This window comes from Corvus kubaryi, unplaced genomic scaffold (genome assembly GCF_017639235.1).
Source record: "Corvus kubaryi isolate FWS band 111438036 unplaced genomic scaffold, C.kubaryi_AGA036_p1.0 split1-131, whole genome shotgun sequence".
Taxonomy (NCBI): domain Eukaryota; kingdom Metazoa; phylum Chordata; class Aves; order Passeriformes; family Corvidae; genus Corvus; species Corvus kubaryi.
In genome coordinates this window covers 13,922,216-13,946,270 of record NW_024582073.1, presented here as the reverse complement: position 1 = coordinate 13,946,270, position 24,055 = coordinate 13,922,216, and the positions used below count along the sequence as shown (strand labels likewise).

At 38.6% G+C, this 24,055-nt stretch overlaps 1 protein-coding gene across 5 annotated transcripts in view; it reads right to left on the bottom strand.

Moving 5' to 3' along the window:
* The window catches only part of CCDC149 (coiled-coil domain containing 149), a 52,390-nt gene that overhangs the window by 14,543 nt on the left and 13,792 nt on the right, over positions 1-24,055 (bottom strand). For all 5 annotated transcript variants that reach the window (XM_042053075.1, XM_042053074.1, XM_042053076.1 and 2 more), the window contains exons 4-9: positions 17,318-17,425; positions 11,700-11,816; positions 10,176-10,348; positions 8,641-8,713; positions 7,273-7,357; positions 5,895-6,039 (exon numbers count right to left, since the gene is read on the bottom strand). In XM_042053075.1, the coding sequence (XP_041909009.1) occupies positions 5,895-6,039; positions 7,273-7,357; positions 8,641-8,713; positions 10,176-10,348; positions 11,700-11,816; positions 17,318-17,425 (701 nt within the window). The remainder of the gene's footprint in view (positions 1-5,894; positions 6,040-7,272; positions 7,358-8,640; positions 8,714-10,175; positions 10,349-11,699; positions 11,817-17,317; positions 17,426-24,055) is intronic.

Sequence of the window (24,055 nt, the reverse complement as noted above, 5' to 3'; positions counted from 1 at the left end):
AGCAACAGGGTAAGTCAGTTAAATTTGAACTGAACGCTGAGAAGCAGCATATTCCACCCCAGCAGGGCAATAGGATCTTCCCATGCACACCAGAGCTGTGTAATACTGCACTGCGAGCTCTCCAGCAAGGGCTTTATGTGCAGACATTTGAGCACACTGGGAATGTCATTACTGACAAGATGGCAGATTCTGGGAAGGACGTGAAGAATAGCATACCCAGCAAATATCAAAGGGGCTAGAAAAATTGATTAACAAGGACTAAGTATTTTTGAAATCTCTACTGTGAGGGCTTTGCTATGACACAATAAAAGCCTGTAAGTATTTTAAAGATTACAAAAATATCAAGATGAGAGACAGAATGTAAAACAGAAAGAGAAAGCTTATAATAAATATCAAAGAAGGCACTGAGAGCTACAGGGGTGTGTGTCAACTAAAAAGAACAGTCCATCACATTCAAAAGCAGAGGAGAAAAGACATTCTAAAGCAGTTATGTTTATTTCCCCATTGAAACTCAGTAACCCAGTAGGTTAAAAAGGTTAAGATGGATCTACTACTGTCTTCTCCAATTAAAAGCAAAATTATTCAAGTCTAGATTTCACTTTCAGAATGTTTCCATCTGGTATGAGAAGCTCAGCCTTAATAGCTCTATTTTCATAACCCTGACATCCAGCAATTGCACTCTGCAGTACAACACAACAGCCGACAGCAAAAGGCACAGAGCAGCTTTCAGGAAATTCCGCCTTGCACACTGGGAGCCTATTCCCACTTCCTGCCTAGGGCCTCACCAAGGGTCAGCTAAAGAACATGGAATTCCCCAGGCTTAGAGGGGCAGGGAAAAGAGAGACATGATGTAAGACTTCTTCCACATCATGTTAATTCTGGCAGGGAACTGACAAAACAATATTGATTTGGCTAATGTCACCACAAAGGAGTCAGAAGTTTAGCACTTCCAATCCTTATTTTTCTCGTAAGTAGCTCACCAGTAGTTCCAGGGCAGAAAACAGGGGAAGGATGCTGCCCTCCCTGCCAGCTAGCCATACCACAGAAGAAAACTCAACCCTTTGTATCAAGTTATTGCTACTGCTCCTTTTATTCAGGTAATAAAGCAAAGTCACTTTTCTCTTGCTTCTCTTAAATTTTATAATTTATTTATCAGCTGTCTCACACTATTTCTAAAGGTTTTGGAGGGAATATATCCAGATAATACCTACTGAATCCTCAGAAGAGGCACTGAGTTATTTTTTAACCTTTGTTGCAGGTTCTCATATAGAGGGATCATTTTGCATCTCGGAAGAATGGTTGGCAATAGCAGAGGGCAATATTTAACCCCACTCCTTTAATTCAGGAAGAGAGCAAAATATATTCAGTGCTGAGTATGAGTCTAGTTTGCTTAAAAAACCCCATTATTTCAAGACAGGTATGGGAGAAATAAACCCTAAATAAAGCTGCAACTTCTGTTAGAAATAATTTTTGCAAGATTAAATGCATAAGCTATTCTGAACACAACGTGGTTTATCACATTTCTTGCTTTCCCCTGAGACCTCCAGATAATTTGCCACCTCCACACGTTGTGGGAAGACTGAGCTGTGGTGGCCTGGGTAGGCCTACCCGGGTAGGTATTTTTAAAGGGGCTGCACATGTTGGTAGCATCCAGCTCCCTAATCTCTTTTTTTTATCTCTAGACACAGTGGACCAGATCGTTCAACTAAAATAGAAGGATCATGTCACAGACATAGGTGCTGATAGTTATTTCCATTGTTCTCTGGTCCTGTCTAATGCAACAAGGGAGCTAGTATAAACCTCCATCCAGGATAAGGTTTTACAGAAATCTGTTGTTCATGTAACAGCAGCAATGCTCCCACCTGACTTCAGAAGCTTCTTTCTGGCTCTCTCGTGCTTTTCAACATACATGGCCATAATCTGAAGGGAGCTGTGGTGATTTACAGCACCTGAGCTCCCTTTGCCTTACTTTAATTTAGATATTGCTACAGAAGACATACACCCTCATACAGATACCATCACCTAAATGCCTGTAAATAGGTCTGTCACAGTCCCATATCTAGCTCTACATGTCACATGGAAATATGTGCTCAAGTTACAGACTGACACAATCATTTTTGTAATTTTGAACATGACTGAACTTGCCCAAGTTAGAAATGTTAAAATTAGTGCAACATGTCTAACCACCAGAGCAGCTTTTACGCTGATCCAACTTGCACAGGTGCTGGCAATTGCAGGAACAAATTGCACTAAAAAGAACACCTAATAAATGGTTTATTGGTGGTAGAATAAAAAAGGGGGGTTTATCCATTTGCTAAGAGAGTTAGGACCATTTGGTTTTGCATTTATGTAACTGTTTAATCTTGCAACACATTACAGCATACAGAATTAATTTGCAACTGCCTTTTCAAATTAAGCTAACAGGCTTGTAAGGAAAACCACAGGACATTACTTGAAGTTAGCATTACTAGCTACCAACCACCTTGGAAAATGATCTGTTTTCTTCCCTAACCGATTCTTTTTTTCTGAAAACTAGGGCTAAAAAAATAAAGGCTGGATTTACCCTACTTGTTCCTGGGCACATACTCCCACAGTTCCTTTTATCATGCCCATCTTTAGAAGAGTAGCAATAATAGTAGTGTGTCTTTTCCAAGAACAAGTGGCAATGGATGTTTTTAACAAGTGTAACAACAGAAAGTCAACTTCAACAGAATATCCAAATTCTAATCTACATTAAAAAAATCCATTGTCTTGTCATTGCTTCAGTTATTCAGAAAGCAAATCCACCATTCTGCTACTGTAAACTTATACAGTCAACTCTCAATCTGCAAGCAACCAAAGAGGTCTAGACCTTAGAGTAGGTTAACTGTATGGAGGAAAGTAAGTTCATATGGTCTGAAAAATCTCATTTACTGATAGTGAGAGAATCACTACTAGGTCATTCACCTATCAAATATCAAATGCAGAATTTCCTCCATGAAATGAAACAATCACCCCAAAATCTCATCTTTTTTACCCAATAAATCTCGCTTTCTTCAAACAACAATCTGAAATGTGTCCTCCAAACATGCTCTTTGCACAGGGAAAGACTTCTACCTTGTGATTTATGCAAAACGTTTTGTCACTACAATTTTCTCTAGCCTCACATCCTTCTCCACTTCCTATTTTGAATGGAGAAATGTCTTCAACAAAAGAATGCATCATCTACTAGTAGCAGTTTATGAACCAGTCCATTTAACTTGTGTGCTGACCATACTCTCACATTTAACCATCTCCAACAGGTGGGCAGTTTCTTCCCCATTTTCACAAGTCAGCAGACCTTTTACATGGCAAATAAGTGCCCCTATTTATTTGCATCTCAAATAAAGGATGTTTTCCCTTGATGTCCTACCTGCATTTCCCTTTTTCACTTTAAATTTTTATGTCTTAGTGTTCCACTTGTAGTGGTTCCCATTCCTCCTAGCTCCTTAACAGCTTCTTTAATTCACCTAAAGCCAAAAGTGACAAAAAGAATGAGAATACTACATAGGAATGTTTTTGAGGCTCTTCACTCAACTTGATCAGGATTTATCTTTCTTTTCTTTTCCCCCTGAACCATCCTGAACTGTATACACCTCAGCGCCAACCTAACACAGTACTTGAGCTCGAGGCACAAGCTCTGGCGCGCCCCAGGTCAGAGCGAGTCCAGCTGCGTTACTTCTGTGCGTCGCTGAAGCGACTTCGGCATCAGGAAAAGAGCTGCTGGCTGAGCTCGCTAGCTGGCTTCATTGCAGAGGGAACACGGCAGGAGCCGATGGGATCGGCTCACGTTAGCTCGGAGACAAAGGAATAGAGTAGAAGTTTCGCAACCCAAACAAGCTCGGGAAGGGATGGAATGCGATGGGATGCTTCCCCGAGGCTTGTCCTCAGTTTTATAGGGAATTTGAAAACCGCGGTGAAAGGGGAAAACAACCAATGAGTTACAAGCCAGGGGGAGGATACAATTTAGCAAGAACCACGGGGGGAAACCGAGAAGTGGTACAACAAAGAACCAGTGAACAACCGAGTAACCCAGAATTTTCCCGAACAGGGGGAGGCGGCTTGTACCCGCCCAGGGGGTGCAGCTTAGGCTTCTGAGCCGCCCCTCGACCCACCCTCTGAGTCTGCCTCTTCGATCCAGGGGATGGGCTGGGATTGATTGGCATCACGCTGACCCAGCCCCACAGTGGGCTGGGTCACAGCAACACACCTCTACAGTTCTGAGAACACTCCTGACCTTGGACTGGTATGGACTGTCATTTCCCTCTAAAACCTGATCTTCTGTTGGCCAAAGAATAGTAGTTTTTGCATATATTTAATCTCTACTCTGATGGCTGTATGTGACCAGTTGGGCATGCAGATGCCATCAGATAAGAATCTGCTAACGTGTGGGTTATCTCAAGACAACCATACTCTGTAGTTGAAAGCAGAAAGTGTAGTATCAGAAAATGAAGCAATCATTGCAATGATATTTGAGAGCTGCAAGAGACTGCATATCACCAAAGAGAAATACAAAATTAAGAAAGAAATTTGCAAAAAAAGAAAGATTATGCAAAATAAAACACTGGGTAGTGATACAGCATCAGGATGTAAACGGCAAAGATTGGTTACACCTGGAACAACAAGTTTTTCTCTGGATGTTTTCCTTCTGATGTTACATTAGCAATAAGAAGGAAGTAAGCAGGTGTTAGCCATTCCTTACCACTGCTCTGTGCAGCAACTCCTCTTGCACCATAGGACAAGAACTGACTGAGCTGCCATCAGGTTAGATCTGGGCTACATTTTCACCACTTTATTCTCCCTTTAGCTGATTAGGCATTCGTTGTCTCAAGAGTATTAAGAGTGGCTATAAACTGCTGCTCCGCGTCTGTTGCTACATCACTAAGAATTATGCAATGGTGTCTGCCCAGTATCTCAGTTATCAATTTTCAAAATGAATCATCCATTCTAGTGTAATATGGTTTACTTCAGTACTACACCTTTTCAGGAAAGATGTCTGGCTGTTGCTGGCATCTGGTCCTGATGTGTTTTTGAGAAGCCTGAATAACCTCTGATTACCAGTAGTGACTCAGTGTTAAAAAACCCAAAAAACAAAAAACCCACCAACAAAAAAAGAGAGGGGGTGAAACAGAGCACAAAATCAAGGAACACTTCCTAGCTCTGATTTTTATATACTGTATAAGGACAATAATATCAGAATGTCAGAAAATGTGTCAAAAATTTTTATATTCTGCCATGATAGGAACTGTACAAGCCACAAAGAATTCTACTGATAAGCAGAACAGCTAAGAGTAAACAAATTCGCCTTTAAAGTTCAGTTCAGATTTTATAAAAAAACTACACAGTAGCAATCCAACTGTGTTTATCTCCTTCAACTTTTACCAAAGTAACTACAAAAACAACAGGTATCACCTGTATGACACAGGCCACTGAGTGTGTGTCAAATGTTACATTAACCCTTTCAGACTCTTTCCTAGGAGCAACACTAACCCCACGAGTGTTCATTAGAATATTCCTACACTGACACACAATTCTCTCCAGTTCAAGGGTGTCCTTCCTCCCAGCAGCTTTTCTTTAGCTGTCCCTACAGATTTCCTGCTAGAAGTCACTCTGTGTTATTAGAGTTTGTCTTAAACCTGAGCAGCAAACCAATCCTTGCCTAGCAGAGGCAGACAGGTCTCTGTCAACCCCAGAATTTAAGATAAAAGTGTAATTTTTCTCAGATCACATATCTGGTCTTAAAAGCTAAAGAATCCACCACTTAACCATGACAATGAATTTTCTGTGAAAATGAATCTTCCTTTCCATTTCCCTTAAATTTTCTCCAACTAGCTTTTCCATAGCTTGATATTTTACTTACAAGTCATGCCACCTACTTGTTGGTTTGCCTTTGGTGTTGTATGACCATGTTTTTTTCATGGATGGTTTCCAGTAATGCAGTGGCCAGTGATTTGAGATCTGAAATGGACTGTGGTGTGGCTGGTAGGCTACATCCATGATCCTCCGACAACAACTCTTGGACTATAATGTTAAAAACACAAATGAGTTCTGGCTTCTCATGCACAGAGATGCAACACAAACACTTAGCATTAAGGAAATATTCCAGTTACTTAAATGAATACATATATTTTTTCTTCAATTAACAAACAAATCCAAAAGACCAGAACTGTAATCTCTAGCTGGCATAAAGATGGAGGCTTTCCAAGCTGATTGTTATTCCACAGTAATAGCCAGAACAAGTCTAGGCAGATGCATCTTATATTAACTTGATTCTTCTTTTGGAAAATTCTTTGTGCTCAGAAGGATACAAAATCATTCTTCTACAGGCCTAAAATTTGGTAAAAACTGGTCATTAAAACCAAAGCCTCCAAGGAATATTTTATATTGATTTTTAGAACCATTATATCCTTCAGGTTATTTAAGACTGATGTGAAAATACAGTCACCCGCGAACTCTTCCTCTGCAACTTAGAGTCTGTACCTTTCAGCCAAATTAGGAAGTTCACTAGTATCATTAAAATTTGTAACTAGAACCTGGCTCTGCTTCTTTAAATATATATAGATAGATATGTACATGTATGCAAGCACATGGAGAAGAGGGTAAAAGAGAAATCAAAACCAGAAAAATTAATTTCAACTTACCATGACACTTACTACTGATCTCATGTGCATGTATGAATATACCTACATTTAAACAGTAGGGTGGCAAGGTATACTGCTTGCTTCAAAGAATTTTATCATTCCCTTTCTTTCCTAATCTTGGTATTTTCTTTGAAATGGGGAAAAGAGATTATTCCATTTTGCTACCCATGAAGAAACATGGGACACAAAGATTTCTTGTAAAACATCTGAATGTAAAAGCTTCCAAGAACAGTAGCAGAAAACCTAGTGCCCCTCCTCTACCACCCAGTCTATTTTTCATTGGAATGTGAATTGTGACTGCCATTGTTAGCAGAGCAAAGAGATGAATAAAGAAGTGATTTGTCAGGGTCTAGAGAGTAAGGAAATATTTGATAAAACTAATGGGGGAGAGAATGAATGGCAAAGGAATTAACAAAAGAAGAAGCAGTAATCCAGAGGCAACTTTTATATTGTCAAGTCAACTGAGAAGAGGACAGAATTAGTATATAATAATGAACAGGGAAAGAGAAGAGAGCTTTTGGTTTGGCTGGTAAGGAAAGGGTTACTGAAATTAAGATGTTAGATGAAAAGAATTAAATGAGATATGCAACACCATGCTGCATTTATGCAATACCTTGCTTTGCAGAAAGGACTCCAGTCAGAGCACTGCTACTGGATCTACTATGAGTCTTTGAATTTTTTCGTCTCTCTAGTGCATTCTAGGGAAACAACAAATATCTTATTTAGAAAAACAGTAGCCAACAAATCCTGTCATTAGGAGGAAAGAATCTGGAACATTAGGAGAAGAATCTGCAGAGCAACTCTGCAGGGCCTGGACCTTACACCCATAGTAAACTACAGGGTGTAACTCTCCTAGATTATTATTCTCCAGCCTAAAGTCTTTGCAATGTTACAAAGACTCATCTGTCTCATTGCAATCACTTTACTCCCACCCACTACCCCAAAAGCATATTTAAGACTTGCCTATTTTTTAATAATCTTCTGACTGCCAGTAAAGATACTGCAGTATCCTGTAGACAACATCTGTTGGAAACAAACTTTTCCCAGCATTTCTTTGGACAGGTTTCAGAGGGAAAGTTCCAACTCCTCTATCAGAGTTTCTAGCAGCCCTTTTAGTAACAAATACTGACTTTCAGGAATTAGATGCAGAATGATCCTGCTACAGAAGTTCAGCTCTTTCAATTACAGTTCTGTGAAACCCACCGGACCACCAAGATGCTCAGTTCTCACCGCTAAACTAACTCACACTCCAAGAGACCCAAGTTGCAAGCAGGAACAGACACTGAAATGAAGTTGGTACTTTGACGAGCTTTGCTCATGCACAAAAAACAATCAGTGCTGTGACTACTTTATAGCGACCTAAATGAAGAAGTCCTATTGACAATCCTAAGATTACTCTCCTCATGGTCTGACAAGCAGCCCTCCCCTCCCACTTCCCAAAACCACTTGCAGAAAGAAATAAGAGTGCACCGTTTCTGGGGAGGGCAAATATCAGTCCTGAAGGTTTCATGTAAAACATAACTCAGGAATACCTTAACTCAGGAATGGAGGAACAATGAAAGCTTAGTGATCATTAAGCTACATGAAGAAATAGCACAGCCTCCAGAGAACAGGGAGACAAGATCTTTTTGTGACGGCAACACAGCTGCAGTCATTCACCACTGCACGATCTGCTACTTTTCACCTAAAAGCTGTCTGGAAGGCTGATCACCTGCCCCCCATCAGGATGATGGTTCCCCCATAGAACTTAAGAAAGGTATTTCATTAATTTTTCAAAATACTCTTAACAGGTATCCCTCAGCTAAGAAGCCTAGGAAAAATGGGCATGCAACATGTAAACAATCTAATATTGTCAGAATGTCAATGGTGGATTTTTCTTGAAAGAAAAAATTTGTTCTTTAAACACATTTAACATGAAAATGAACAGTAACTTTCATGAACAAAGAAGCACACTTTAGATGATACACTGAGAGGATCTTACCTTATATTTAGTAATACTAGACTTCAGAAGGTTGACTTCCTCTTGAAGTTGTTTTAATCTCTCTTGAAGATACCTGAAAAAGAAATGTAATCCTTTACTTCATGTTACCTTCAAGTACTGCTTCAAGCGGTCTTCTTTACTATTTGGCATGTCCTCTCTTTGAACTACTGAGAGTTCTTTTCCCTCTGCAGCTCTGTGAGGGATGAAATAACAAAATTTTACTGCTCTTGACCCCATAAAACTTTAAGTAGGGAAACAAATTGCATCAGAACAGGAGGCTGCCCTCCTGTTAGATTTGTCAAGCATGCTGCACAACTATTTTGTATTGGTCGTCTGGTTTCTGGGGAAGAAAGCTAAAAGGATATATTTATGTCTAGAGGAAATAGGAAGCATTTACGCGTGTCCTCTGTACTTGAAGGTCTGTGAGATGGACACATGAAGATTTGTATATATGTCAACACAAGACTCAACTATGCAGAACTTTTGCATTGCAATATCCATCACTTACTTGGCACTTCTCATTAGCAATCACAAAGTAGAAAATTTAACAGTATAGTTGAAAAATGATATACAGTTAAATGAAACAGTACAGTTCTTCCTAATAGAGTTTATGCACTTGAATGAGGCAGTTATTTCCAAATAGGAAAATACCTTTTTTATGTATAAAGGGTTTATAAAATATCCTTTTTCATGTAGTACAACTGCAGCTGTATTAGGGTTTGTGACAATTTAATTATTTCACAGGAAAAATTCACATCACTGTCGGGGAGCAGGGGCTTAAATTGATACAGAACTCTGAAGGCCCACAAAACACAAAAAAACCCTGAAGCTGCTGGGAAGAAGTAATGCCTTTGGTATTACACTTTCTTGCCTGAAGCATAAGTTTTTGTAAATGGATAGTGTCTTTCAAGTTTTATTTCACTTGAAGGTAATTGTTGACATTAAGGGAGATACCTGCTATGGCCCTATCAGTGACTCCTCTCTGTCATCCTTAGTGGAGACCATAAAACACATTCTTTTTCCAAGAAACCAGCAAGAATATCCACATGGGTGATTTCACCAGCAACTTTTGTTGGCAAATCACGCCATGCTGACAACCTCTCCCTGTGGAGAAAATTATGTCTGAAACTGTTAACTCAGGATACTCAAAGTCCCTGTTTCCAATTCGAGATTAGTCCAAGACAGCTCTCTGGGAGTTTCTGAATACACAAATTTTTAATATTCCTGCTTCTGGTGCCATACAGTGATGGGAATAAAAAGGTCTTCACTTCTCTTCCTTCTCCTTGTTTATCTTGATTTGGGAACATCACTGACATGTAGCCAAATACAACACTGGTAATTTCCTGCACCCTAGCTTTCCCAATATTATTTAATGCTTAGTTACAGTATAAACAAAACAGACAAAACAAATTACCGAAATCTCTTAGCTTTTATTCTTGGATATATTTCCTTTGAAGTTTTGTTGTGACAGACTTCCCGATACTCCTATTACAACACCACACTGGGTTTTTTTAGGGAAACAGTAATGCACTCACCTGTTCTCCATACACAGAGCATCTATGTCGATGATACGGTTTTCATGCCCTCCTAAGACATGATTCAACTCTTGGTTTAGTCTGTCAGACTTATCTTGGTAAACAGAGCGTTCCTCTTTCACATCCTGTAACTCATCCAGTGCAGCCTGAAGATCATATCTCAGAGTCTCAATCTGAGAAGAGAGTTGTATCAGTACAAGTTTAAACAAGAGCTACCATAGCATCCAGCCTGAAAACAGTAACATGCACATGTTTGAACAGTATTGATTTTGGACAGTTAGAAGTCTTTTCAAAGCTCATAACCGCAGGTATTTTTACTCAATTTTGGTAATATTTCATTAATTTGGAGTTAAGTAACTTTACCAGTTAGATTTGTTTGACAAAATTTCTAGAAAACAACTAAAATGTAACAGCAAAAGAAACCTACTGTAATTCTGCTGCAAACATATTAAGGTGGTTTTATCATATAATTTCTAGGACTCCAAGAATTAAGTCAACTGAATAAGAACTTCTCAAAAAGCCTGTAAGTGGGAATTGATATTAATCATGGGACTTGAGTAATGAAGTTCCACAGAATAAGAACTGAAAAAGTGCAAAATAAGCCAACACAGAAGCAACAGGATGAGCTTTGCTATTAAGCAAAAGAGTGAAGAAGTCCAGTGTGAAAGATACTCAAGGACAAAGAGCTTCAAACTTCCAAGGAGGTCAAACTGAGTTTGAGAAAAGTCTGCAGTGACAGACTCCACACACACCCCAGAAAACATGGATAAGGCAGGAAGGGCAACAGACCACCATTTAAAAGAGGCCAGGTGATGAACAGAAAGAACACAAGCTTGGGAACAGAGTTAGCAGAGAGGATCACACTGGAAGAACTCCAACAGCCTTTCTGGTAAAGTACAGTGGTGCTGCAATTGAAGGAAGACTGAAAAACCAGAAATACACACCTCTCCTGTATCACAGAATGGTTCATTCAGGTTGGAACTGACACGGGTAGGAATCAGTGTGGGAAAAACTGAGAACACAGACCCGCAAAACTGTCCAGAAGTTTATGTATCAGTATTAGGGACAAAGTCTGATGCGTCATGGTAAAGAGCACTCATAACAGACTTGAGGAAGGGGAAATAGGTCTGATGTGAGAATTTTTCAGAAGAGGAGAAGAAATAGCTTGGAGGCAGGAGGAAGAGGACACTAACAATGCTTCTACAGAAAATTTGATTCAGAGGGTATCTTTAGGAGGTACATCAGCCACTGTACACCATGTTGAATACTTGTAACAGCCTTCACTAAAGAGTACCTTTCATTGACATTCACTGATAATATTCAATTGTCACAAGTTGTTGCTGGACATTAAAAAGAAAAGGAGAATCAATAATCTAGAGGAGAAATTCCTGAGATTAAGAATTCATTCTAATCACTACTTCCAACGTCAATCAGCTACCAGCCCTTCAAACAGAACTGAAGTTATTTACTTACTACTACAATAGCTCTGTAAAACATGACACTATATGCCCATTTAATTATTACCTGTTCTCGAGCCTTCTCCAACTGTTGAACAAGGTCCTCCCGTTCATGTGCTGCAAAGTGGCGAGCCCCAACTTCATCATCTCCCAGTCTTTGCTTTGCTATGGTCATTCGAAGGAGCTGCCATGACAAAAACAGAATTCAATAAGCAAGAGAACATAGGCTGTAGCAGCAGAGTACATCTGTATTAGAAAGAGTAAAGCTGTCATAGATTTCAGCTCTTCCAGGCCATTATTATTTAATAATAATATTTATTATTATTAAATAATACCAGCTGGTATTATTTAAACCAGAGGGAGTCTTCTGAGCTGAGGGTTCAATCCTGTTCTAAGTGAAAAAATCCAGTTGAACAGTCAAAGCATCCACAGGAATTGAATCAGACCCTGCAACAACAGTCACCAGAGCATACAAATGATGAAAGATCAAGACGACAGACATGGTCAATGTTTTTTAGGAGTGACAGGAACTAATTCCACTCAGACTAAAACTAGAGAATTATCAGAAAACCTTTTTGTCAATATGTAAATATTAAAATTCTCTGCAGCAGAGAACTCTTCCTAGTTAATAAAAAGGAATGAAGTGGCTTGTCCAGCTTAATTTTAGTGACACTACATAAAACCCCCCCATGCTACATCAGTGCAGAATTTGTATTAACAGCTGCTAATACATTTGCTTATGTATTATTTTTTCAGTCTACTCACAAAAGCTAATTCATGTCAAAACCAAAGAAATGGGCCAACAACAGAAATACTCAGCCAAAATGCTCAAGCACCTAAAGAACTCCTGAGCTTGTGATTGCTGAAAACAGTCTGACTTGAATTAATACACATTGACATTCAATATCCAAAGCAAAAAGCAACAACCTTTCAAGGACCATGGAGTATTAAGTACCAATCTATAATGCATTCAGCATTTACAGTTGTTTATACTCAGTACAACTGGGCCTCATCTTTAGGAGCTCCACAGACCAGGGAAACCCACCACAATAACCAGCCTGACTTTCCTGTATCTTTGACTGCACCAAGGAATTAATGTACATTATTATACTGCAGAGTTAGGAAAAAAAAAAAAAAATCAATCTTCTGAAGTAGAAGATTGTACATTAAAATCTATCTTTGGTATTTATGGGATGCCTGTCACCATAGCTACAATGTGCCAGTTAAAATCCTGCTGATGCAAGACAGACTACCAAAATCATCCTCCCCACTTATTTCAGCTCCAGTTCAGTGCAAGTCACTGAAGCTAGTACAATGTGTGCTGATAAGAAGTTCACTTGTTCAGGGGAAGCTGTGGCTGCAAAAGCAACTGGTTTTGGCAAACTACATTTCCCTATCCCCACAGGGAAAGTGCAAACCACTGCACAGTTAGTAAGGCTGAGTGGAAACTAAGAGATATAACTCCTATTAATTTCTTTATCAAAACAAGTAAGTCAAAAAGGCAACTAGCAAATCCTAGAATGGCTTCATAGCTATTGGATTTTTTTTAAATGCTAAAGTGCTGATGAACAAAAGGTGGTCATGTCATTTAACTCAGATTAATTTAATTTCTAGGATCTCTCTCTAGTGACAAAGACCACACAAAACAAATGTAATAACATTTTGAGGTGTCAATCTTGTTCAAAAAAAACTGGAAATGGAAAGAGGCATCACACTTTATTAATGCTTCCAATGCCTGCAGCAGAGCAAAACTTCTGCATAACACTTGGCACAAGGCTGGGAACGGGACCAAAGCTGTCACCTGTGCACTATGACCAACTCTCCTCCAGCCCAGGAGGGGGTGAGGCATAAGATATAACTGCAAGCAATTATAACTTGCAAGGTCAAACAGTCTGTCAATAAAAGGAGAACTCTTTATTTACTACTAATTTTGAGGAAAAAAACCCCCCAAAACCCTGAAGAGTCTTATGAAAAGAATGCTTCAGAAATCCAAATTCATCCAGTAAAAGCAGCATTATTAACATACACAAAATACAGTAAAATACCAATCCATAAAACAACAGAGTGCTTCTTCCAGACAGTTGGCCAATCAGAGAGTTGACAGGGCAGAACAGGCCAAGTCGTTTAATTCTGCATTGTGAATGTCTCATGAGGCAGCACCACCTGCTACAAAATTCTTCCCTGAAAATGCTGTGACCCAAAGAGACATTGTTATGCCAGAGGTTTAAGGGTTTATCTTACATATTAGTGCTTTGTTATAAACTTTATACACTTGCCCTCTAGATGCTGTATTTTTGTTTCTGTCATTCAGAAATCACTAAGGAAAAGACCACTCAAATTCATTTTGCATCTAGAGAATAGGTTAACACTACTCCTCAGAATTCTGTGGACAGCATTCACAGCTGAATGGATTTAAACTAATGGCACCTCACCAGAGAAAACTCCTGTTTGTCAAGAACCCATAAATTGTTAACCAAAACAATCCAGTGCTGCAAGCACTGTCTTTTTATTTTAATATCACAGCTTTTTCCTGTATCACTTTCAGCTAAGATAATTATTTACAAAGTAGCAACAGTGTATCAGCCCCACAATGCCTAAAAACAGCATCACTGGGATAGCTGCTGTGCAGGCTAGGAGTTCATAGACAATGCCTGCACCAAAGCTGGACACTCCTGATTATCAATAAAACACACAGAAGGAAAAGGGAAACAAGCACAACCAATTCTTCATGGAAGGCAGAAACCATCATATTCAGCCACAGTCACAGCAACTGCCTTCACATATTATCTACAAAATCTTAAAATGTGGACCAGAACTATGCAAATATGCTACCTGAAGTCCCAGCTCTGCCAAAACACACATGCCACATTTAACACTTCTCCCTGTTGCTGCATGAATGAGTGTCTGCCTGGCAATAAGGAACCGACAGTAACACAGCAGCCATTGTTCCCCATGCACCTTCCTCTCGCTCAGCACTTCTCTTGGCAGCTTCCAAAAGCAATTCTTTGCGTGGGTAGGGGTTCAGGTGAAGGCAACTGAGTCATCTTGTCTTGCAGAAGTCTCCAGTTTGTCTTAAGCTTTCCATTTTTACCCTTTTACATGAGAGAATTAGATTTCTTAACTATATTCTTCTATGTTTTAGTAATTGTTTCCAAGCATTGCTGCCAAAACATTAGGAAGGAAAAAGATTTACAAGTAACTACCATAAACATAGAAGAGTTTTCATGTATCAGAACTTGTGAGACTGTGATCAATCATAAAAATAAATAGCCTTAGATATCTGTTGCTGGAATGCTGCAGTCTAACTACTGCTGTATTTTTCAAACTGCAGCAACAAATCCTTCCAGAGACTGTATGAAGAAGTTTTATTATTTGTGCCAACAAAATTCTACTTGAAATGAGAGGAAAAGATTATTCCAGTTAAACCAAATGCAAGTAATTTGTTATTGCCTAACTGATGATATGTTTAACATGATTTCAACAAGTAAAACATCTCCAGTTCAAGGTCTTCTTGCTAATCCAAGTGACTTTATCCTACTTGTAGCAAACATTAAAATGGTGAAAAACAAGTCAAGCCATCAAAACACTTCTTTATCAATAGAGCTAATGTGTGATATTTAAAGAGATTTTTTTTTCTTTTTTAGTCCTGCAAAGCTCTTGCCACTCAGTGACAAAGCCTGCATGAGTCACCCCTGCTCAGACACAGGCAGAATTGTTCATCCATAAGCAGCTTCATTTGCTGCAAAAGCAGCTGTTTGTTCATCTCTTGCCAGAAGTAAGGCTGACGTAGACCAGCTGGGCAGGATGCCCTCCCTCACTTTGGAAAAAGCAGTGAGAAGAATGCAGGGAAAAAATGTAAGAACAAGCAAATTATTACAGTTTTTTGTTTTGTATATACCATGCATTGTCTGGACTCCAGTGCCTGAGGTAGCCCAGCTGCCAGTACAGGAGAACTGATGAGCAGAAGAGAATGGCTTTGTGAACAAGCCTAGAATTTTATCACTGAAGCTTGTAGGGAGAGAAATCTGACACAGGAAGAGAGTGCTAAATCCCTCAGAGAGATGGCAATGCTTTTTTAGGCACTTTGAAAACCAGCAACCTGACTCTAAAATAAGCTCTATTTCTCATTTACTAGGAAAGTGAAGAATGTGTTCCAAAAATGAAAATCCTAGTCTAAATTAATCCATGTCTGATGCAGCTCTTTCCTCCCACTTTTTATTTAGTGATGCACTATTTTGCACCTTTCAGAGAGAGGCACACTGGGCAGAATAACTCCTTTTGTACTTTTCCATTCATTTTGAGGAGCACATATTTAAATTCATGCTGAGGTGTCACGAAGATGACCAGTTAATACCAAGTTAACCCACAAAGGTGAACCTGAACAGTGCCAATTCAAGCACAAAGAAGTAGGCTCTGTGTTACCAAGACCATATATTGTCATAAGCAATTAGAATAGGTACATGACCTTGATATTTAAATATGTTGTAGTTTTACTACCCTTGTTTTCTGTTTGTACTTACAAACCCTTGCTATCTGTTCAGGACTGGCTTGGAAAAGGCTGTATGGCATAATATTGGTACTGGAGAACTGCAAGGCACTGACTTCTACACTGTAATATAGCTCAAACAGAAACATGCAAATGAAAATGAACAGTGGGAAACCTGATCTTTGAAGACTTGAGCAAGTTATGCTGAATGCTATGAATACTACAAATTCAGGTTTCACTTGACCCTTTCCCAGCTCTCTAAACACCTTCAAGGGAGGTCTTTGTGACAAACTGTGAAAAAACCTGCATTATCACAATATACTTATGTTTAAAAGAAAATAAATAAAATAAACTTAAATTGAAAGAAACAAACCCCATCCGAATAATTAAAAGCCATGTCATTTTTATTCACATTTTAAAATCCCATCATTTCAAAACTGCAGTTGAGGGAGGGAAGTTATCATTAATTGTTTCAATTTTTTACTTTGTTAACCACCTCGACTCTTCAATTCAACCTCTCACTAGTTTGATCTCTGAATGTACTTTTGCATAAAGCTCCAGCTGTGAATGTTACACACATTTGGCTTGAGTTTAAATATTTCAATTAATGGAGACAACAGGAGTTTGATTAATACCAAATGGCAGATTTTGAGCAATGTTCCATATAACTTGCTAAATTTAGCAATGAAATAAATTGGTTATGTAAGGGTAATGGGATGAGGGTTTAATACAAAGCTCACTATACACATTTCTGATCAACTACTCCATATTTTTTAAGGAAAAATTATGCTCCTCCGACATCTACTAAAGTTTTGCTTTTCAGTGCAAAAACCTAAAAAGTATCACATGAAGAAGACATGCTTATCTGTACTTATTTGTAAGAGGAAATACCACTAATAAAATATGGGGTTTTTTTAAAAAAGAAAGGAACATAGAAAGTCTGAGAGCATTAAAGCAAGGCTAAATACAAAATAGATAGTTAAGGACATCAGAGCAAAAGCAGCATACAAAAATATATAATAAGCTGCACTTACTGGTATCCTTTACAGCTTCTGTAGTTCTACTGTTCTAAGCATTTATTGCAATTAAAGTATTCTAGAAGTTCTTTAAGCCATTATTTTAGTTGTTTTCTTAAGAAGTAATGCAAAACTCTAGCCCAGTTTACATATTCCATGCAATTTACTGGCAGTCTGTAATACCTTATTGTCCCCTTGTACTTCTCCCAGTCTCTGTTGGAGCTCTCCAATCTCTTCTCCAAGATGTTTATTTCGATCTTGAGCCTCACTCAGCAGTTGAGCAAGATTTGCCTAGAAAAGGAGTAAATATCAGCCAGAAGTCAGTGTCTGTGGAGAGAAATGTAAGTAGTGATTGAAAAGAAACCCTTGAATTACTCCTTATCTGCCAACGATCTTTACTTTTATTGTTGGTGGTACCCAGACTTCATGCTTCACTAGAGAGATAACAAGAAAAGTCACCTGAGTTCCTTTATCTTTCACAGTAGAAAATACATACAGCACGTGTGCATACAGACTCCTAGAAAAGCACACAAACCCCAAACAAGAGAAAGTGAAAACATCTACACTAGTTCCAGTATCGTGGCTGGTGGGAAGAATTAAGTTCAGAATACTTTGACAATATTTATAGAAAGCTGCCAAAATAATAGTTTTAAACTTGCATATAACTAGCCAAAAGGCACAGCTGAGAAATAATTATGATACAATTAAAGTCCTTAATAGTGTTTAGAGCAGATTTCCAGCCAGTAAAGAGGTCGTCAGCCAAAGTCCATGTCCCCATATGGAGCTATACCATGGATATCTACTAGCACAAAACTTCAAACATGACCTGATTTGTGTTGTTAGGTATCACCTAGATTCTGGAAAAATTGAGGTGAAAGCTGGAGTTTAAAACCAAACCACTCCATTCCCCACTCAATAATCCACATCAAAAGTAGTCATTCACATTAACCTGCTAAATTAGCAGGGCAAGTAGTCTGGTCTATAATCTTACAATTAAATTCCATCCGCTTGAACACTAACCAAAAAATAAATGCAATCTCCTCTTTTTCTATATATGCTATCTGAAAATGAGCAAATACTACAGGCAAATTTATTCCATTTTTACCCTAAAAATGTCTCATGAATACACAAACATTGACTCAACACAGGAAAAGCCTACCAGTGTCAGCTTTTCTAAGAGAGTTAGAATCACAGTGACTAAGGTGCAGCCTTTCAAGACATTGCCTGTGGACAGCTCGGTGTGTCATCCATTGTCATAAATCTCAAGAGTATGAAAAGAAATGAAAAAAGAATTTTTGGATCTTCTAAGCATGACTTAGTAAAGCCTCATGAGTCAGTATCTCTGAGCCACGCTTACACATACTCCCTGGATTTGAGGCCAATGCATCAACTGACTGTAATTCATCAAGTGACTGTTCCTAGTTCTCTCTTGGTATTTTAGGTTTAGTTTCTCTACTTGCTGTGCTTCTCTTTCAACTCCCCCATTTCTCTATTCTGACATCTCTCTTTTTCAATCTCTTTTACCCAGTGATTCTACTACCACTTGAGTCTCATAGGATGTTTTCATTAATTTTATCTTTACAACTCATACACTATCAACCCAACACAGTATCTGATAGCCATTACTGCAATCTTGCTCCTTGTTCACTAACAACTGCCATTTCTACATGTCCTGCTTTGCATTTAAGAGAACTATTAAGAGAAATGTATAAATGTGAATAGTAACATGAACATAGCTATGCATGCATACAACCATTTGCAGTATTAGACTATTAAGCAACCATCAACTAGAACTTTTGTACATTACTATTGAGGAAGGTAACTCCAAATTCCAATTGCTCTTAATTAGCAATAACTTTGAACTTTTAAACAGGAAAAATAACTCGAGAAACTGACAACATCCTACTTGATGAACACAAAGCCTAAGTCACTGCTACACCTTCTGTATTTCTGATGCTTTGAGACCAAAATTTCAGAAGAAAGCAAGGTAAATTTCACACAGTTTTGGAAGCGATTAAAGCATTTTTTAAACTACTGACAAACCTGAAGACTGAAAATAAGTAATTTGGGGGAAGAGTGTAATAGCAAAAGAACCCTGTAAGTAGCCAATTACAGGACTAAAATTAAGCTGCTTCTAATTTTATTTTCAAGACAAGAACCATTCAAGTAATGCAAAAGACTCCTCATCTATGCTTTGGTGGACTGATTTTTTTTTCCTACATCTTAAACAAACAGTGTAATAGTCATTCATATAATGAATGAACCAAGGAGCTTCAGAACACATTCAATCAATGGTTTTGAGAAGTACTTCTAAATGACTGTTTAAAAGAAAGAAAACAAAGAATCCATGTTTGCAGGAAATTGTATTTAAACTGAAGTATCTATGGCTACTGCTCAGATGCAATTTTTAATTTTTTTTAAAGAAAGTTGACTTTCAATAAAGCCTGCGTTAGTTAAAAGGAACATGATTTGCACAAATCTCTCTGAAACACCTCTATTTATAAAGTTCCTTTTTATGATGAATTGGAACAACTCCTGCAATAGCACATGTAATTTCAACACCTGGAAAGAACTCAATTTCACTAATCAGTGTTTACAACTGTAACACCAGGATTTCAGCAGTCTGTAGTTAAAACCTGGCTCCCAGTAGTGGCAGGAAAGGCATTATTACCATGCCTATACTAAATCTTCCTGCTCAGATTTATTTCCTTTAAAACCATTTCTCTGGGATTGCAATTCTATGCTGAATTTTATTTGTCAGTCATATAAATGACTTAACGTGACAAAAACCTTTATATTCATGACAGAGATATTGGAAGAAACTTGAAACAAAGAATTTTAGACACAAAAATAAACCAGCCTTGTTTGACCATGCCAAGAGCATTACAATGAGCTAAGTATAGATTTGCTCCTTACTGCAAGCCTTGTATTATACTTCTGTTAAACTGAAACAACCAAGCTATGTCACAGAAGTAATCTCCAGCAATTACTCATTTCCCTGGCTTAGCCACACAATGTATAATTTAGACTGTTACAAGTTTCAAAGGTCTTGGCAAGACCTTATTAAAGCTCATGGTTAAATGTGGACAGAAGGAGAAATATTTGAGTTTCAAAAGTGCTCTACTAGGCTTAAGGAGAGCCAGCCAAGAGGACACGTTGAATGACACCTGGACTTGGTACCATTTCTTTGGCATATAGAAGAAAACATACCATATGGTTGAAAGATGATAAAACTAACAATGGAGCACTGCCTTCGTGTACCTGCAAGCGTGTATTTTTCGAGGAAAGGGGAGAAATCTATGCAAGGGCAAAGGCAATTCATTTTTACATTTGGCAACTTCTTTTCAATATTCATAGAACAAACACAGAATTCACTCAGAAATCCAAGACAAGTTACTTCAACAGACAATAAAGCTCATATCATTTACCCATGCAACAGAGAACAACGTGTGTAAATTAGCCAAATTCAGCTTCTCTAGATTCCATTTCTTCAACAGTTTCTTTTGATTTTAGGTGAAGCCTTAAGAAGACTTCTGAAACTGTGAAAGACTTTACTTCTTTCACTCACATTATACAGAACTAACTTTAAAGTACTGATGAAGACAGGTTTCTGAGCCATGAATAAAGAAGGGAGAGATGTAGAGGTCTATACCTTTCTGCTGCCTCATCTTGTCTTCCCTCCACAACAACCTATAGTAGTGGAAACTGTTTCTCCTACCCTCTCTCAATGCAACTGTTTCTAACACTAAATAACAAGTATTGCTTCAGCCCCATCTCTGTAACTGGCCATTATCAGAGAAGCTTCCAGAGCTCTATCCACATTCCGTTTCTGGCAGGTTCTCTGGAGCCTCTGCAGCACAAGCTATTTGTTTTATATGCATCTGTTATGGGAAGCCTGCATGTATCATAGACTCACAGAATAGCTGGAAGGGACTCATAAAGATCATCAAGTCCAACTCCCTCCACCTCACAGGACTACCCCAAAACGAAGCCATAGGACTAAGAGTGTTGTCCAGATGCTGCCTGAACTCTGGCAGGCTGGGTGCTGCGGCCACTTCCCTGGAAAAGCCTGTTCAAGTGCCCAACCACCTTCTCAGTGGAGCATCATCTGAGCACAGTCTAAACCCCACTGAAGCCAAACATATGACACTGTCCCCATACTCCTTTTTCCTCTGACCAAATGCAAGTGCAACCACAGCCAACAATCCCATCAGAAGCTAAGATGAAAGGAGAAAAAGACAGACCTGAGAGTGCTGAGTGGGAAGTGCCTACCATTATTACATATAGGAAAAAAAGCATGATCGATCAGAAGAGACCAGAGAGTGAAAGATTCAATGGGATGGGATCACAGTCCTCCTCCTTTTCCACTTAGGCTTTGTTAAAATTTGCAAGAACATTTTTTGGGATAGAAGGTGGAAAAGAACTTCACTTTTAGCTACAGATGAGTGTCAAAAAATACTGACAAAAATATCTATAAATACTTATTAATATAAGCCAGTAAATATCTGGCAGGCAGCAACAGATCTTTGCTCACTAGTGACCAATGGCCTGATGAGTAAAAAAAAGTAATGTAACTCCAAATAGTCATCCCCGGCATCATGCACTACTCTTGAGTTTGGCTCCTCTAACAATTTTGCAAATGTAGCTACACATACACACTGTGTTATTTTTCCTCACAGCACTTTAAAAATGATGGATAGTAACAGTCTTTAATATAGTTCTCAATTCTCTTGCACATAAATCTTATCCGACACGTAAAAAAAAAAAAAAAGAACTTTTTGCCCTTAGGGTACTACCTGAAAAAGTAATTTGGGAAGGGGGAAGAGAGGGAGACTTCCAACATACCTTTACAGTTTAAAAGTATTTTTAAATACAAACGTTCCTATATTGCAATTTACAGTCTTTTATGTTTGTTCCAGCCACACCTTCAAACAGAGAAGAACACTGAATTATAGGGCTGACAGAAAAATGTTTGATGAAACACTAAGCACACTTGATGGGTGTGACTGATCACAAATTTAAGTGCAGTTTCTCCTTCAACGCATTCACATGATTGCAATGGCTGAATTAATACAGAAAAACCTGTTTTACTTACCAACTACCACTGCTCACTCCCAAGATAGAAGAACTGATGATCTCCCTTAACACTAGCTTCTTTGCAATAAAAATCCAAAATTATTGTATTTTTCTCTTTAAGTTGAAAAAACAGAGAAGACTTTCAAAATTACAGATCCTGGGTATGCAAAACAAAATACACTTAATATGGGTTGTATTTTCATGCAGAAAAACAACAGCAAAAATCAAAGCTTTGCCAAGCAGTCACTTGACATAAAACAGGAGAAGAAAATCCTCTCCTAAATATTCTGAGCTCCTAAAGACATCTTAAACTTTGAGATAATGCACAAAAAAAATCAAAATTCCTTAAACATTTTGAGTGTTGTAATTAATTGAAGGACTATTTATCGAGAGTACTCAGGTGCAGAGGTGTGCACAAGTGTCTCTCTATTCCATAAGGTAAGACACAGCAACTGGAAAAGAAGTTGTTGTACACAACAGGCCTGAGGGACTATCACATCTATTATGATGAGTGTTTCTTCTCTCCTAGACTTCAGTGGTGGACTTGGCAGCATTAGGTTAATGGTTGGACTCGACGGTCTTACAGATCTCTTGCAATCTAAATGATTCTATGATTCTTTGTTAGAGCAAAACCTATTTGTTGAAGAAACAACTGTGTCACTTCACAAAGTATGACTCCTAGTGTGGCTAAAAAGTTCTAAGTTTTACATACTACCACCTGCTCTGAGCAGTGGAATGGAAAGAAGATTTCAGTGTTCAGAAACAAAAATCTGTCTACTGGCTCTGTTCTTGGAGCAGGCACACTTTGAAATCCATGGGAGTATTGCTTTCTATGTGTTGCAAGGGCAAACAACGTCACTGTTTTCCAACTGCTACCTCACGCTATGGAAGCCAAACACATGCACCGACAAACCAAAGCAAAGTGCACTGGTCTATGTTTGGCACATGCATAATGTTTTTCATCCTCAAACCCTTTGAAGAGAGGAAGAAATCACATTAATCTTCACAGCACCACTGTGAGATAATACAAAATTATTGCTTACCCGTGTGTATTTTATCTGCAGATTTTATTTCACAGGACTCTGAATACAGCTTTTGCACCTTAGCACAAGGCTAGCAAAACTTCCTGAATTCATTCACTAACAAATAATAACCACATTAGTTATTATTTATGATGATGTCAAGAACAGTCATAAGGTAATCCCTGAAATTTGTTTCAGAAGTGAATTGTGATAGCTGAGTACATTGAGCTGGAAGCTGGAAGTGGAAAGGATCAAAATGGGTCCATTTGTGGTATGTCACAGCATAATTCTGTCTGGAACCTCTGGTCCTTCTGATGTTTTGCCTGCTCCAAAAAGTCATGCTCATGGACATATTCATTAGCAGGAGACAAGCTGTCTGACCAACATCTCAGTGAGTGGGTATCATGCTGCTGCGATACCAATGACCCTCGAAGCAGTCAGAATCTTGGTTTGAATGAATCACCTTGGGATACGTATGGATAACTGTAACAGCATTAAGGGCCGTGACCTTCAGGTTCTCTCAGGGGACTTTTTGGCTGGTAGGAAGGATTAACCATCAAGCTGTTTCTGTACTAGGACTATGCCATCATTACATTATGGGACTCAGTATTGGACGCCTCAAAGATGGTTCTATGATCATGGGATCCTCTCTAAGGCTCAACAGCTGCTTGGAAGACACAAGATCCACTTGACTACATGAGGCAAAAGTATCTTTGCCAGTAGACTGGAGAACTTCAAAAGGAGAGCTTTACTCTTGAAATTATGTGGGAGGGAATGAGGAATCTTAGGATAGGGTAGGCAAGGCAAGGGGCTGGGATGATGG